This window comes from Chiloscyllium plagiosum, unplaced genomic scaffold (assembly GCF_037043375.1).
Source record: "Chiloscyllium plagiosum isolate Xiang-an unplaced genomic scaffold, Cpla_swu_hap1 HiC_scaffold_19, whole genome shotgun sequence".
Lineage (NCBI taxonomy): Eukaryota > Metazoa > Chordata > Chondrichthyes > Orectolobiformes > Hemiscylliidae > Chiloscyllium > Chiloscyllium plagiosum.
Genome location: NW_028270157.1, coordinates 21274014 through 21292015, shown reverse-complemented (window position 1 = coordinate 21292015; position 18002 = coordinate 21274014). Strand labels below are relative to the sequence as shown.

At 40.7% G+C, this 18002-nt stretch overlaps 1 protein-coding gene across 4 annotated transcripts in view; it reads right to left on the bottom strand.

The window, feature by feature from the left end:
• Positions 1-18002, bottom strand: part of rab3ip (RAB3A interacting protein (rabin3)) — a 66440-nt gene that overhangs the window by 40766 nt on the left and 7672 nt on the right. For all 4 annotated transcript variants that reach the window (XM_043709763.2, XM_043709767.2, XM_043709765.2 and 1 more), the window contains exons 2-3: positions 5196-5456; positions 1548-1803 (exon numbers count right to left, since the gene is read on the bottom strand). In XM_043709763.2, coding sequence (XP_043565698.1) covers positions 1548-1803; positions 5196-5431 — 492 coding nt within the window. In that variant the 5' untranslated portion in view covers positions 5432-5456. The remainder of the gene's footprint in view (positions 1-1547; positions 1804-5195; positions 5457-18002) is intronic.

Below are 18002 nucleotides of genomic sequence, written 5' to 3'. Positions count from 1 at the left end.
CAGACAGTGGACAGGCTTTGGAGAGTCAGGAGTTACTCACTGCAGTATGCCTAGCCTCTGACTTGCTCGTGTAGCCACTGTGTTTATGTGGCGGGTCCATTGAGTTTCTGGCCAGGTGTAACTCCAAGGTTGTTGTCAGTAGGGGATTCAGTGACGGTAACACTGAATATCAGGGGCACTGGTTAGAATGTCTCGTATTCATGGTCATTGCCTGACATTTGTGTGGTATGAATGTTATTTGCCACTTGTCGGCTCAAGCCTGGATATTTTCTAGATCTCATTGGACTGCTTCAGTATCTGAGTCGTCGTGATTGTGCAATGTTCAAGACCAATCACTGGGAACATCCACCTTCTGTCTTACGATGGAGGGAAGATCATTGATCAAGCAGCTGAAGATGGCTGGGCCAAGGTCACTCCCTGAGGACGTCCTGCAGGGATGTCCTGGAGCTGAGATGACTGACCTCCAACAACCACAACCAAATTCTTATATGCCAGGTATGACTCCAAAGAGCACAGGTTGCATCCCCTGATACTCATGTTTCCAGCTTTGCTACAGCTCCTTGATGCCACACTCAGTCAAAAGAGCCTTAATGTCAAGGGCTGTCGCTCTCACCTAATGTCTGGATTTCAGCTCTTTTTTCCACGCTTGAACCAAGGCTATAACGAGGAGCTGAGTGGCCATGGCAGAACCTAAGTGGCATCTGAACAGAAAACAAGTGTGGTTGCTTTACAGGCAGCTTAGGAGGTTCGCTAGATTGATTCCAATGAAGAAAGTTTTACCTTGAGAGATTGAGCAATTTAGGCCTGTATGCTCTCGAGTTAAGCCTGAGGGGAGGTCCAAGTGAGTTCGTTAAGATGTTAAAGGGAATTGACAAAGTAGATATACAATAGAGGCCTTCCCTTGTGTGACAATGTAGAACAAGAGGCCACAGTTTAGGATAATGAATAGCAGATTTAAAACTGAGATGAAGAGAAATTACTTCTCTCCAAAGAGTAACAAGTTATAGAAATTCATTACCCAGGAGTGATGAATACCAGCACTTAAGGAGAATAGACAGATTTTTAATTTATAATGAGTTGAAGGGTTATGAACAGCAGACAGGAAAGTGGAGTTCTGACCAAGATGAGATCAGTCATGATCATAATAAATGGCAGAGTATGCCCGAGGGGCTGAATTGCCTGCTGGTACTCCTAGTCATGTTCTAAGAGGAGGATTGCAGGTGGCAGCTAGAGAATGGGCTCCAGAGCAGATACTGAAAACAATTGCTACAGCTTCCAATATTCAAGTGGAGAAATTTCTGCTTCTGTAGTTGTTAAGTGAAAAGAAAATTAAAATACAAAAGCAAACTTCCCATTTGCAAAACCATAGTAATAATCTCTCTCAAGCCAGCAATGGCATTCAGACAGAAAACTAAAAGTCATGAATAAACCCAACCATTTATTTTAGTATCAGCTTCATTAAATCTTTGCATTATATCTTTGTAACTACCATTTATGATAACCCTGATTTATAAATATATTACCTTTGACAGTAAAGATAACCTTACCCTCTGAGCTTTAGCAAGTTCTTCTTTTAGTCTTTCGTAGCCTTTCTCCCTGACTTCCAATACAAAGGGACTTCTCAAATGAGACAAACTGTCTGTACTTTGGCCCAAGGCATCTTCTGCATCTTCTTGCACTTCATTTGCGAGTACACCTTGTAAAAATTCCACCTCAGCACGATGATTGCCAATATCACTCGTCTGATGTTTTGATGAGCCGTACACTGTTCCAGAAGTGGCACATGACATTGAGAACTGATTGCTGGAATCATTAATAACATTATGAATAGATGATGAACACTGATTTAGGAAAGTATGAAGAATTTAGTAGAGTCATAGAGATGTACAGCATGGAAACAGACCCTTCGGTCCAACCCGTCCATGCCGATCAGATATCCCAACCCAATCAAGTCCCACCTGCCAGCACCCGGCCCATATCCCTCCAAATCCTTCCTATTCATATACCCATCCAAGTGCCTTTTAAATGTTGCAATTGTACCAGCCTCCACCACATCCTCTGGCAGCTCATTCCATACACGTACCACCCTCTGCATGAAAAAGTTGCCCTTAGGTCTCTTTTATATCTTTCCCCTCTCACCCTAAACCTATGCCCTCTAGTTCTGGACTCCCCAGCCCCAGGGAAAAGACTTTGTCTATTTATCCTATCCATGCCCCTATCCATGCCCATAATTTTGTAAACCTCTATAAGGTCACCCCTCAGCCTCCGACGCTCCAGGGAAAACAGCCCCAGCCCTTTCAGCCTCTCCCTATAGCTCAAATCCTCCAACCCTGGCAACATCCTCGTAAATCTTTTCTGAACCATTTCAAGTTTCGGAAGGAAACCAGAATTGCAGGCAATATTCCAACAGTGGCCTAACCAATGTCCTGTACAGCCGCAACATGACCTCCCAACTCCTGTACTCAATACTCTGACCGATAAAGGAAAGCATACCAAACGCTTTCTTCACTATCCTATCTACCTGCGACTCCACTTTCAAGGAGTTTTGAACCTGCACTCCAAGGTCTCTTTGCTCAGCAACACTCCCTAGGACCTTACCATTCCGTGTATAAGTCCTGCTAAGATTTGCTTTCCCAAAATGCAGCACCTCGCATTTATCGGAATTAAACTCCATCTGCCACTTCTCAGACCATTGGCCCATCTGGTCCAGATCCTGTTGTAATCGGAGGTAGCCTTCTTTGCTGTCCACTACACCTCCAATTTTGGTGTCATCTGCAAACTTACTAACTGTACCTCTTATGCTCGCATCCAAATCATTTATGTAAATGACAAAACGTAGTGGACCCAGCACCGATCCTTTTGGCACTCCACTGGTCACAGGCCTCCAGTCTGAAAAGCAACCCTCCACCACCACCACCCTCTGTCTTCTACCTTTGAGCCAGTTCTGTATCCAAATGGCTAGTTCTCCCTGTATTCCATAGTTAGGAAGGCAATTGCAATGATGGCAATTATTTTGCAAGGACTTGAATATAAAAGTAGGATGTACTTCTGACGCACTACAATGCTCTGGGGTCAGGTCACATTTGGAGTAGTGTGTGCAGTTTTGAGCTCCATACCTCAAGATGATGTACTGGTCCTGCAGGGAGTTCAGAGGAGGTTCAGAATGGTCCCAGGAATAAAAAGCTTAACAAATGAGGAATGTTTGAGGACTCTGGGTCTATACTTGGAGTTTAGAAGGATATCGGGAGTGGAATCGAATTGAAACTTACAGAATACTGAATGGTTTGGACAGAGTGGATATTGTGAAGATGTTTCCATTGGTAGGAGAGACTAAAATTCAAAAGGCACATTCTTAGAGTAAAGGGAAGACCTTTTACAATGGAGATAAAGAGAAACCTTTTCAGCCAGATTGGTGAATCTATGGAATTCACTGCCAGAGAAGGCTGTGGAGGCCAGGTCATTGAGTATATTTAAGACAGAGATAGATAATTTCTTGGTTGTCAAGTGGATCAAGGGTTACAGGGAGAAAGCAGGAGAATGGGATGGAGAAACTTAACAGCCATGATTGAATGGCGGAACAGACTCTCTGGGCTAAATGGCCTAATGTCTGCTCCTATGCCTTATAGTCTAACAAAATTCAGCCTATTCACTCTGAAGTGCGAAACTTTACAGGACCACAGAATTAGATTAGATTAGATTAGATTCCCTATAATATGGAAATAGGCCATTCGGCCCAACAAGTCCACACCAAGCCTCCAATGTGTAACCCACCCACACCCAACCCCCTAACCTGTATTTACCCTTGACTAATGCTCCTAACACTATGAGCAATTTAGCATGGCCAATTCACCTGAAATGCACATCTTTGCACTGTGGGAGGAAACCGGACCACCCGGAGGAAACCCATGCAGACAAAGGGAGAATGCGCAAACTCCACACATACAGTTGCCCGAGGCGGGAATCAAACACGGGTCCCTGGCGCTGTGATGCAGCAATGCTAAGCACTGAGCCACTGTGCCGACCATTAAAGGTATACCCTGCACAGTTAAATTAATAACAGATTGCTGTTGCACAGCTATAATGAGATTGTTCGGTGTTCTAATTTTTCTGTACATGCAACAAAATAACGGTTACAACTAGAAGCAAAATTTAAATACAGGATTATTTAGATTCAGGCCCTCAGGATATGGGACATATTTTTAGCACTTGACAGCTACACCAAACAAATTCTCCATCTCCAAGGTAGCAAAATACAACAGTTAACATGACCTAAGCATGAAAGAAAAAAAAGAATTTTCTGCAAAATGAAAACCAACATTGCAGCAAGTTGATACAAAAACATTTGAAAAATTGCATAAAATGTATTTTCAGTGCACAATTATTGCAGTTATGAATCTCAAACCTCCTTGCCTAAAAACTATATCACTTACTCAGCAAACTGCCATTGTTTTAAAATGAAATTCTCTCTCATTTTCTACCAAAATTTAAAACAGTTCAGATTCCCAAGTGTTCTCTAGCATCTCATCTAGTTGCCTGTGTTTAATGGGGGTGCTTACAATTAGTGCCATGGGGGCCATCACATCCAAAGTTAGATCCACTCCTCCCCTGCTGTGCATTGAAATGATTCAAATAATTTTTGAGATGGAGCCAGAGTGGAAAACTTGCTGGCATTCCCCTAACTCAAGGGTGATAATAGTCAACTGTAGCATTCTAAAACTACCCTGTGGAATCTTCCTTGAAGATTTCTACCTTAGTTGCACTTTTATTTACCAAATGTCTCACCATGATAGGTGGCCAAATATTATTCAATTAAGATACAACCTTTTTACTATTGGCATAGAACAACAACAGCTTCACAGGAGGCTCCATAGCACTGAAGACGTCAGAGAGACAGGGACGAAAAGTCTGCAAATCAACTTCCCAGCTCGGCGAACATACCAACAACCATGAAAACCAGCTCGCAAGCTACAAATCTTTAGACAAACCCTGAATAGAGCAACAAAACTTAAACATGAATGACTGCCATTAAAACTAATCTGCTAAAAAGGACATTTCCAAAATAAAGGCCGTGCTCTGAAATTACTATTTTTCTTTCAAAAATACCCATTTATCCCTTATAATTTTTTTTGCTTCATCAACAAACATAAGAATATCATTGGTTACAGCACATGATCAAATTGGAAGGTTAGACATACCTGACATTTCTTGACTCTCCACTGCTGAGATGTTGAGAGGATGGATAAATTGGCTGTGTAGGAAGATCTACAGCAACCAGTGTAGTGGGTTGAATTGGGGTTGAGCTCACCAATGAAAGAGGGTGATAAGGAAGCTCTGAAGTAGCAATTTCTGAGGTCTCCAGTTCAGGGTAACCTGGAGAGGAAGGTGAAGCCAAGTTCACCTCATGGAAGCCTTCAAGAGTGTTGCTTGCCATAGCAGTAGGTTCATTATAACAAGCCCTAAATAGGTAGAAAAGATAAATTTTAAAAAGTCTAGGGAAAAGGAGACCCCCAATAACATCCAATTAATTTTAATGTATTCATTAATCTCTTAACAGCAAAAAAAGTAGCATGAAACAAGCACCTCCAGCTTGTCCTTAAGTAGAACATTTTGAATTAACCACACTAGTAAAAATAGCAAGAGAACCTGACAGAAATTCAAATTTTGCAGTAAACCAATGAAAAGCAGCCGTGACAGAGCAATAGCCAGATAGGCACCACCCTGATATCCAGGCTAAAGGGAATGCGCCTTTGCTTCCTTAGTTGAGTTGGTTGCTGAGGAAACAGTAATCAAAAATTCTGCATTTTCCCCCCATGTCACTAGTACTTCCATCATAAAGACCACTGCTCTTTCTTTGCATGTAGTTACTAATCTCAGCACCGGTTATAACTTATAATCCTTTCAAATTTAAATCTCTTTAATGTGCACAAACAGGGATAATAATGATTTGCAAATTGTTAAGTGATAAATGAAAATCAAGGTAACCAACAACTAAACAGCAAGACTGTGATAAGAAATAAACAGCTCTCCTGCTAAAGTGCTGTCCTCATTGTATAGTACAATAAAAACAAACATTGAATCTATGAAATTGAACCTACTGTGTCACTAGATTAAAACTTTAACCACCTGCTTTTAAACTAACTTTCTTCTTCTTCTACAGAAGGGATTGAATCTGCTTCACTAATTATGGTTCTAAAGCACTGGTCATTTTTCAGGACATTGCATCATCGCATCATATTAGTCCAAATGCAGTGTTGATACAAAAATACAGATCAAATGTTTCAGCAAACATGATACAGAAGGTTATAGTTTTTGTAGTGTGAAGCCAGAAATTAGGTTGTACCCTGCCACTTTTGTAGACCTGCCTTAATATTAGGATTTCTTAGTAAAATTCAAAGCACATTCGTGTTATACGGCAACAGCACCAAAGAGGTGAACCAAGTATTTCCGTTTCTCTTCCATTCATTGCAATCACAATTTAATAAATTGTCTTTAGTAAAATTTAGACTGTCTGACAATAGCAGCTTTAAAACTTAAGTTTTCCACATGACTTTTACAATTAAAATTTCATTTATAAGAGAGGTATGACTTAAATGGAATGTTCTGGATCAGTGGTGCTGGAAGAGCACAGCAATTCAGGCAGCATCCAACGAACAGCGAAATCGACGTTTTGGGCGGCTTTTGCCCGAAACGCCGATTTCGCTGCTCGTTGGATGCTGCCTGAATTGCTGTGCTCTTCCAGCACCACTGATCCAGAATCTGGTTTCCAGCATCTGCAGTTATTGTTTTTACCTCGTTGATTTTAAATGGAATGTTGTTAATGGCATTTTATTTTCATAGGCTGAAACAGTGTGAAAGGAAGATCAGGGGTAGAAAAATGAGAAAGAAGAGGGTAAAGCTTGGCAGGTGACCCTCGTCAGTCAGGTGGGCACCTACATTAAGAACCCACCCCCAACTTGACTCTCTCTTTTCATAGACTTCCCCTTACCACACTGAAACACACTGGATTACACGTTTCCTGATCTGGGGGACTGCCAACCAGGAAGTGAAATTTCCATCCTGGTGAGGACAGAAAAGCCATTTCCAGCTAATTAACACTCCACCGAGCATTAAATAGCTCACAGGCTTCAACAACTGAAGAGGACAAATTCTCTACTGTTCTTCAGGTGGTGGGGTGACAAACAAAAAAATGCACATCTTATAGTTTCACACTCAATAGTCAGGAGAAAACTCATTGTAGCTTTTATTTTAATTTTGTTTGCCACTGCTACCTTTAATAGTCCAAATCAATGAAAGCAAAAACATAAATGTGGAAGCTATATAATAAAAACTTTAGCTTTATTAAAAACGTCACCAAACTGAGTTAAATATATTCAGTTGGGATTCCAGTTATGAATTTATTAATGCAGAGGCAAAATTGTGAAAGCACAAAAGTAACTTGTTTGTGACTTGCAACAAAAAAATTGCACTTGGCCCCAGTTAGATCTGATGGGCTACCATAAAAATCCACGGTATCCACAGAATATGGCCCATAACCTACAGATCCTTCAATAAAAGGAAATTTAGTTCTGGAGGAATTACTTAATAAAGTAGTTTTATGGGTTCAATAATAAAACTAGGGTAGTTTAAATTGGGTGTTGAAAACAGGGTGCATTTTTCTTTGAGCTGTTTTTTGAACTTGCCCAGTTAGGCTGTTTTGTTAATGTAATGGCAACAGGGATCATAATACATCATGAGACTTAAGGTTTACAAGAGTACAACCCAGTAAAAAAAAAGACTATCTGGTCTGGTCCGTAACATGTGTACAGTAGCATACACTACAGGCAAACAGAAATCTCACAGGTGATGCCCTTCTCACCACCAGCTAAGCTTGTTGGAAAGTTCTGCTGATGAGATATTCTGCCAAATTACTTTGGCAGTCTGTTCTAGGAACAACGTGACGGGATCTACAATACATGTTGATCACTTCCTGATGGATTTGCTGTCAAATATGTTTTCCTTGCAAATTTCTCCACAAAGGACAGGTGACATACAACGACCCAACTGTTTGGAGCACTCCGTGGCAACGAGGCTAGTTCCAGCCTTTCCAACAGTGGGGACAGGTAACAGACCTAAGGGGCAACTTTTTCACACAGAGGGTGGTACGGGTATAGAATTAGCTGCCAGACGAAGTGGTGTAGACTGGTACAATTGCAACATTTAAGAGGCATTTGGATGGGTATATGAATAGGAAGGGTTTGGAGGGATATGGGCTGGGTGCAGGCAGGTGGGACTAGATTGGGTTGGGATATCTGGTCGGCATGGACGGGTTGGACTGAAGGGTCTGTTTCCATGCTGTACATTTCTATGACTCTATGGTGTTTGCATATGATGGTCAATGAAGAACTTGATGCAGCCAAACACAAACAAGTGGCCATCAGCGTGAGGGAGGTATTAGGTACAGCCTTCCCACCTTACCTAGAGTTTGTATATGTTGCATATGTTCGGACACAGACCACCTTAGACCCCTAGATAAGCGGACGATGGCTTGGATGACTGCAATGGCACAGGTTCAGGGAATGGGATAGACCTGCACCGCATACAACACAGAGCTCCTCACACCTAAACACCAAGCTTCTACCTGCAATGGAGAGGGAAATGGTGCTCTTAAAAGTCCAGTTTCAACCTCACCTTGGTGATGCATTCCTCCCAAGATTCTGTGCAAGCTCCTGCCCGTCCAAAGCATGTTCACTGAACCTTCAGGTAATCTGTCCTGATGGTTATGAGATAAAGGATCAGTTGGCCCAGTTCCCAAAGAGTGTGGCCTTGCTCTTGCATCAATTTATCTTGGCTTCAGAGGTTAGTTCAAACTGGTCACAGATGCTAATAGAGATGCTTCCTGAAGAAGGGCTTATGCCCGAAACGTCGATTCTCCTGTTCCTTGGATGCTGCCTGACCTGCTGCGCTTTTCCAGCAACACATTTTCACCACAGATGCTAATAGCTTGCACACTTATAGCCGATCTAAAAGGAAAACAGAGAGGCTTTGATCTGCAAACCTCCGCTGCCTGGAATAGGCACCCATCTCAGGCCTGCATTTTTCCTAATAGATTCAGCAAAGGGCTCTTTACAACATAAGGCAGGAGAGCGTGGGCAGCCCTGCCGAACTCCAGATCTGATTGGGAAGCTTTCTGATTCCCACCCATTGATTGAGTCTACATAAATGATCTTGGTATAGAGCAGTCTGATCCAATTGCAAATTCTCTCCCCAATGCCCACTACGGGCAGCACTTCCCACACTTGGCTGTGCGATATTCTGTCAAAGGCCTTCTCTTTATATAGGATGAGGCAGGCATCCACCTCCCTATCTTGCACTAAAACAAACGTATCCCTCATGAGCCCCACGCTTTCAGAGATTGTTCTGTCCAGTAAAGCAGGTTGGGCCAGGTTGAATGACCTATCCTAAAACAGACCTGACCCTGCCAGTGATATCCTTAGTGAGGATTTTGTATCAGCAGTGAAACTGGTCACCAATTCCTCATTTTCTCCCACAGACTAGTTGAAAGTAATAGAGATTTTGATACCAGCAACAGGTGCATGTTAATTTAAAAAGATAGGACACAGCTAAGTCAACTCAATATGATGTGAATTTTAGAGTTTTACCTATATCTGTTTTTTGGCTCACTTTCAAAACAACTATGTTAGGTACAATAAACAATTTAAATAAAAATTCCCTGTCTATTGGATCTGTTGGCAGGTCATCCTTTATTTCCTATTTCTATTTGTTTTAATGAAAGGGCAGGTAAGAGTTAGTCTGGGGTACATGTAATTCATTTCCAGACTGAGTAAAGTTAGCAATTGTTCTTTCCTAAATGACATTAGTGAATGAGATGGCTTTAACAACAATCCCAAAATTGAATAACTGAGACCAACTTTTCATTTTCCAGAACTCTTAAACCAATTTTAAGTTTCAAGCTCTTATGGTGCAGCTTGAACAGAATCTCTGAACTATTAGTTCCATCTTTCATATTATTTGCCAAGTACAAAGAACTTATGGTCCTTGGTTTACAAATCTACAAAGTTCATTTTACAAGATCAATGAACAACGGTTTGTTGGACAGACTGCAGGTCAGGAGCAAAACCCTTGATTAACTGAGCAGAACTGAAAAGGCTCAGCTTGATTCAGCAAGGCCAAGCTTTAGTTTTACATCATAAGCTCTGCTAATAAGAGCCTGTAGTTCTTGAATCCTGTGGATCTCTCCTTGACCAGTTCCATTCATTATCTACACTGTAAATTCAAAAGCTGAAGAGATGCCAAGTCACTGTCAGACAATAAATTTGCAACATAGACATTGCTGTTGTGAATTTCAACACATTCACGTGGATTATTGCCCCAACTAAAGCCAATTATGTTGAAAATGTATACGCAATAAATATTGTACTTAAAGAGATCTGTTTGATGAATGGCGATTTTGTAAAGGAATTAAAATTCCCAAACTATTTTCTACTGGCACAACTACACATTAGGCTGCTAAATTAACCACATTGCGGAGATCCCATATTTTACAATACTTAGGTCATATGCTACAGCAGAGGTTCTCAAGCCTTTTGCTACTGATTAATTACAATGACAAAAAGCAAATGGTGCTTGAATAGAGGTTTCATGCTTATTAACTTAATATCTCAATTCCGAAGGATTTCAAAGACTCTTAGGTAGTACTGGTGTACACATTATACACTTTGGGTAGAGCATATCTTCACTTTTAGTGCAATACTGCAATATTAATTTTATAGTTTTGAAGTGGATGACAAATTATTCATCTGATATCTATATTAATTCTTCACAATTACTTTTCTCTATTCTTCATACATTAAACTTGCTCTTCCCAAAATCGCTCCCATTATATTTGCGATTAGGTCTGGCACCCTGTCATACAGTTGTTTTCTTGGACAGAGATTTGTTGCGGTGCAGGTTTGCCATTGTTTCTCAAAAGGAGTGCAAGAAACAAATTACAGCAATGATATGCCCGCTATAAAACAGATCAATTAATACCTACAGAAAAGCAGGCCTAAAAATAATGGTGGATGCCTTCAAACCTTTGATTTCAGAAACCCTATGCAAAGATGACTTTGGGTCATGCAGCAGCCTAACAACATGCCATTACAACTGAACTGCCTGTCTGTAAAAACAACTGTATTGAAACAGAAAGGCTTCATTTCACGGTGAAGTGAAATTTAGTAACAGTAATTGATGTAAAATAAGTGCATACACAACTTAGTTAGAAATTAACATGGAAAGGAAAATGGAAACACTAACAGCTCAGTGGGTAATGAGATTTCCTAGTAGGATATTAACATAGGGTTTGAGGTGCCAAGGTTCACTACCTCAATTCTGCAGTGTGAGCTGCAATTGATATAAAGAACTTTCCCTTGCATAGCTTACGTAACTTTCTCAGCCCAAGGAGCAATATACTGACATCAGCAGTTGGTTCAATTGTTAGGCCATTTGAATGACACTCAATTTAAACAAGGAACAACCACGTGAACATTGGCTTTGGCAGCCCCAAGTTACAATGAAGCTGTACACCACAAAATGCAACAGGAAAGGGGAAGCAGAAAATCCTTGCATTAGATCAATTTATCAACTACCACAACTAAGAGAGCCGAAAATCATTATTTTGCACTATTCGCGCTGAACATAGGATTTGGGAGAAGTAGGCCCTTCAAGCCTGTCCTGCTATTTGATAAGGTCTAGATTGTTGTCCTACCAGATTGTTTTTGATGTTGCTGAAATATTTCTAATCAACCGGTTTAGAAATATTATTACAAACATCTTGAATCAGTGGAACTTGAACCAGATCTCTGAGCTCAGAGATAAGGAACACTACCACTACACTAGAAAGGCCTATAGATATTTTAGTCAACCTGTTCAGATATGCTAAGACACACGTCTGAAACCTGTGGGACTTGAACCTGGATTTCCTGGCTCAGAGGTAAGGACATTAACAGAGCAAAAGAATCCAGAATTCACTTTGTATACACACAAAAGTAATTACTAGGGGGGTCAGTGTTCATAACTTCAAAAGTGAGTTTCAGCAGTCCAAGTAACCTAGTCCTGCAACTAAATTATGGCCCAATAAAGCAGAGACCACACAAATCAGAATGGGTGAAATTGACAAGCTGTTTATTACAAGCAATATAGCTGGGAGAGAAATTGACGAGGCTGACACAGAACTGACAGTCTGTACAGGTAGATCAAGTGTTCTGTTCCCTTGAGCGGAGGGTGAAGCCAGGTTTTATAATTAACCTTATTGTACAAGACTCTTAAAAACGGGGAAAAATACAATGTATTTGGAAATGGAGTAATCTAGTTACAACGATGGTAACTGGAAAACAGTTATCAGAAGAATGTCCTGATTCATGGTACAATGCAACATCCTGACAGTAGCAATGGGTCAGGAGCTTCCAGTCTTTTTTGCAGGTAGATGAGTAAGGTGCTTCCATTGTTCCTGTCATGAGAGCAGTGTTCCTGTCCCAAGAGCAGTGTCCTTGGTGGTGTCTCTCTGTCTGACCTGTTCTTTGTGTGGCTTTGGTAATGCTGGCTTTTGAGACTGCCCTCGGGGCTTTGCGACAGTTGTGTTGATCTGGTATTGTTTGTGGGTGTTGGGAAGTGTATTCCTTGGCTGCGAGTGCTGTCTGGTTTCACTTGTCAGTCAGCTTGGTCATGAGGCATTCTGGGTGTTTTTGGTATAGTTTGCCAAGTTTGCTTTCCTATGGCCTGTGTGTGCCTATTATGGGTTGGGTGGGTGGCAGATCTTCTCCCACAGGCATTAATATTCTGGTTGAGCCACAAAAATCGATTTGCTATTTTAGTAAAAGTACAGATTCGAAGCTATAATCTAATTTTCTGATTCAGACCATTAGAACCTAACATTCATGCTTAATGTTTTCTCAAACACCTCGATAAGTACTTATATTGACTCAGTACAGGCATTAAAATTCATCTTTTCGCTCAAAGTACAATTGATATAGAATTACAAGTAGATATTCACAGACACGTTATTGATCTGCTTTCAAGCCAAGTTATTTTGGTATTATTTGGTACATTTATTACAAGTTTACAAATTACTCAGGGCACAAGAAATCAAATAGCACTGAGACAATGACACTGTGCTAATTTCATTGGATCAGTAATCCAAGGACCCAGGCTAATGCTCTGGGGACATTATTAGATCCTTCAACAGATGTGATTATAAAGACAGTCTCAGCAACGATGATCATGAAATCACCATTTATTGTTGTAAAAATCCATCTGGTTGAGGGAATAAAATTTGCTTTCCTTATATGGTCTGATCTATATGCAATTCCAGATGTGGTTGATTCTTAGCAACCCTTTGAAATTGCTGATCCAAATGCTATGAAGTTGAAGGTATGTATTGTACCTTTAAGACAGGAGAATGTTGTTTTGAACTGAGATACTTTAAGCACCTACTTGTATGACCAGATAACAGTCCCAGAGTGTACTGGCAAATTGAAAATATGTAAAATTTGGCTGCGAAGTGGATATCTGAGGTTTGGTTGCTGTTTTGACAACAATTCGAATTTAACCAGTGTAAATTATGCCCCAGGATACTAAAACCCAATCGAGTTTGATCTTATTGTTTTGCCAACATCGAACCAATGAGACAATCCAATGTTGGAGGGCATAAGAATGTGGAAATTTTGAAAATTGGTCAAAAAGCAATTGCCATAGAGAGCGCACACTAACTACCAATATAACATCTTGCTCTCAAAGAAATTAGAACACACTCTTTAATCAAAGGTACCTTTTTATGTACTCACAGTAAAAAGAAAGATGACGACACAGGAAGATCAAAAGCCAGAGAATGAAGACACAGAAGACGACAGAGACTGTGTGGTTTTGAAATTAAGTTTATGTAATTTTAATAAGTATCTCATTGGAACAGCATATTGTTATAGAGTTGGAGGCAGATAGTAAGCAGTTACGACAAGGGGGGGGGCTTAGATTTGTGAATAGTTTTTTGTTTAATGTTCACTTTTATAGTTAGAAAATAAATTGATGTTATTTTCTTGAAACAGAATTTGGGAGTTATTGGTCACTCGTTTTAATAGATTATGAGGAAAGGTGAGCTTTTCTGGGTGTTTGGTTGAATTAACCGAGCAGTTCGCCTCAGTGTTGTAACACGATCATTCAAGCACAATTAGGGAAAGGCCAGTGATGCCCACATTCAATTAAAGAAAAAGGTGCTATTCGAAAAGAAAGCATATTTATTATGTTCATAAAATCGTTATGAAACAGGTCAAGGGTCTGACTGAATCAAAACAATGAGTTCTGAGGGTCACCAGACCCGAAACATCAACTATGATTCTCTTCATAAAGGCTGCCAGACCTGCTGGCTTTTTCCAGCAACTTCTGTTTTTGTTTCTTAATAAAAACAGTGTTTCTTAATCAAAACTGTGTTTCTGAATTTGCAAGTTAAGCATATCTGTGAATGCATCACCACCTAGTTTCGGAACGATTTCACTCCACTGCTTCTGAAGTTCAGCTACCTGCACATTCAGTTCAACCTTCTCCTAACAACTGTGAAATCTCAACTCCAAATGATAGAGGGAGCAATAGACCCCAACTTCAGGAAAGCTCCAAAAGTGGCATGAAGGAAGGAATTATAAAATGTAACTTTATGGTCTTTTTGTCATCTTATAGGCTTGGCAAATATCTCACAGCAAGAACTGGTTCACATCTCAAAACAATTAAAAAGGGCATTGTTCTTTCACTGGAAAGAGATACCTCTATGCATGGTCATTTCAAATACAGCCGAGCATGCAATAATAAAAAAATTAAATATATCTCAGTAACAGCACCTTTAGCAAATTGTTGTAATTCAAGAAAACTAGTTTAAATTCCAGTTGTAGATATTTCACACCATTTCCGCCTCAGTATTTAACCACCAAGTGTGCGAAAGAGGTGCGTCGAGTTCCATTTTTCACTCAACTGGACCAACTGGAATAGCAACTAATTTAAAGTAATGTCAGCATCCATGATGAAGTTAAATTTGCCATCAGATCCAAGACAAGAAAGCAGCAAGGTTGGTGGAAGGAAGCAAGCTAGATAGATAGATAAAGAGTAGTAGTAGTTTCTCAAATGCATATTATTTGCAATAGTATAGTATACTGTGATTTTTGACAACCGCAGAAGTTGCATTCAGGTTTTTGTTTTTATAAATTAGATCAAACTTTAAATAATGCAGTCAGCTGTTGTCTTCAATGCAATCTTTTTGCATCTCATCAACATCTCGGTTCAGTGTGACTTTCAATTTTCCACATTTTCCTTTCAACTTCAAACTCTGGACTAAATTACGTCTTGGTGTAATTGCCCCTAACTCCAACTAACACAGAGGGATGATTTTCTATAGAAAACTAGCATAATATATTCGTTGATATCCCATGGTTGGCTTGCTTGCTGTTCAGAGTTAGTCAGAGATGTACAGCACGGAAACAGAACCTGGGGTCCAACCCATCCATCCTAACCTAATCTAGTCCCATTTGCCAGCACTTGGCCCATATCCCTCTGAACCCTTCCTATTCATAATTGTACCAGCCTCCACCACTTTCTCTGGCAGCTCATTCCATAAACGCACCACCTTAGGCGTGAAAAGGTTGCCCCCAAGTCCCTTTTAAATTTTTCCCCTCTCACCCTAAGCCTATGACCTCTAATTCTGGACTCCCCCAATCCAGGGAAGAGACTTTGACTCTTTACCTTATCCATGCCCCTAATGATTTTAATCAATCTCTACAAGGTCACCGCTCAGTCTCTGATGCTACAGGGTAAACAGCCCCAGCCTATTCAGCCTCTCCCTATAGCTCAATTTCCACAATCCTGGCAACATCCTTGTACATCTTCTTTGAACCCTTTCAAGTTTCACAACATCCATCCAATAGGAGGGAGATCTGTATTCCACACAATATTCTAAAAGTGGCCTAACCTATGTGCTGTACAGCCACAACATAACTTCCCAACTCTTACATTTAGTGCTCTGACCAGTAAAGGACATTTGAAATAAAAAGTTACCAAGAATTATCTTTGCAATTCTTTGGACCAGTTATTTCATAAATGGATCTGTATCTGATTTGCAAGATGTGACAAATGGAATCCTGCAAGGCCTGTGCTGGGGCCTCAACATTTTACAATGACTTTTACATGAGAGTAAACTTGTAGATGATACCAAGGTAGGTTGGATTTGGGGGTTGTTAAAAACAGATATCTATGTTGAGCAAAGAAGCAAAAATATTGCAGATCGAGTCTAATGTGGGACACTAGGGATAACGCTCCAATCCCCTGCTCATCTCTGAACTGGTGGCTCACCTTTGGCAGGAAGAATATAGGAAGTACAGCATTACTTAAACACAAAATGACTGAAGTATTCCAAGGTAGAGAGATTCTGTTGCCTAAGTCACAAAGATAGCATGTCTACAGGACCTAATCAAGACCATTAATGGGACACGTAAAGGTAGCATCTGGTTATTGCTTTCTGTATTTTTAATTGCGAACTGAAATGGGAAAAAACATTTTAAAACCAAGCATTGCTGGAGGACTATTGCTCAGTTTGAAAGCAAGTAACCTGACATTTACTGTAAACACCATAGCTGCTTCTTGAAGCAGTAGTTGAGGTGCAACTTGCAGATGAATTAGAGCCGATGGGCTATTTTTGGAGCTTTGGTCAGTGACAAGTAGCTGATTGCTCTGTGGACTAGCAAACAGTTATCAATGACAAAAGCCTTCTGCTGGCCAACAACTCTGTGATTGGTGATCAGACAGCTGAACAGCTGAAAGCTGTTAATAGGAAAGGGAGAAGCCATCAGATCTTCACCAACTCAAGAACGCTCTCTGCAGCCATAGGGCGGTATGGTGACTCAGTGGTTAGCACTGCTGCCTCACAGCACCAGGGATCCAGGTTCAATTCTAGCCTCTGTTTGCACACTCTCCCCATACCTGCGTGGGTTTCCTCCGAGGGCTCCAGTTTTCTCCCATAGTCCAAAGATGTGCACATTAGGTGCATTGGCCACGTTAAAGTTCCCATAGTATCCAGGGATGTGCAGGATAGGTGGATTAGCCATGGGAAATGAAAGGTTACAGAGATAGGGTGGGTCTGGGTGGATGCTCTTCAGGTGGCAATGCAAACTCGATGGGTTAAATGGCTTGCTTCCATACTAAGGATTCCTTGAAGAACTACTTTAAGCCTGAAGAAAAGCAGTTTAATTTTTCCATCAGCAGTTCTTGTAAACTGTGACTTTTAATTAATAGATTAGATTAGATTCCCTACAGTGTGGAAACAGATCCTTCGGCCCAACAAGTCCACACTGACTCTCCGAAGAGCAACTCACCCATTCCCCTATATTTACCCCTGACTAATGCACCTAACACTATGGGCAATTTAGCATGGCCAATCCACCTGACCTGCACATCTTTGGACTGTGGGAGGAAACTGGAGCACTCGGAGGAAACCCACGCAGACATGGGGAGAATGTGCAAACTCCACACAAACAGTTGCCCGAGGCAGGAATTGAACCTGGGTCCCTGGCGCTGTGAAGTGCTAACCATTGAGCCACCATGCCACCCCTAAAATTCATCACTGAGATGTCGCTGGCTAGTTCAGCATTTACTACCCGTCCTTAATTGTCCATAGGGCTGTTTAGAGTCAATCACATTGCCAGGTATCAACCTGGATCCGAAATTCAAGTAAATTGAGGAATACTGTACATTTTAAAAAATCTTTAATTTTTGTGACAACTTCAGGAATAGCAGAGTTTGATTTCAGTGTGCTACCACAATTATGTGCAACATTTTCACTACTTAAAGGAAATGAACATAAAAGAAAGGATGTTCTATTTTAGTCTCACAGGGCATTGATGAGACCACATCTCAAATATCACGTGCAGTTTTGATTTCTTTATTTAAGGAAGGATGACCAAGGAGGATAAGTTTGACAAGATGGGCTTGATTCCACT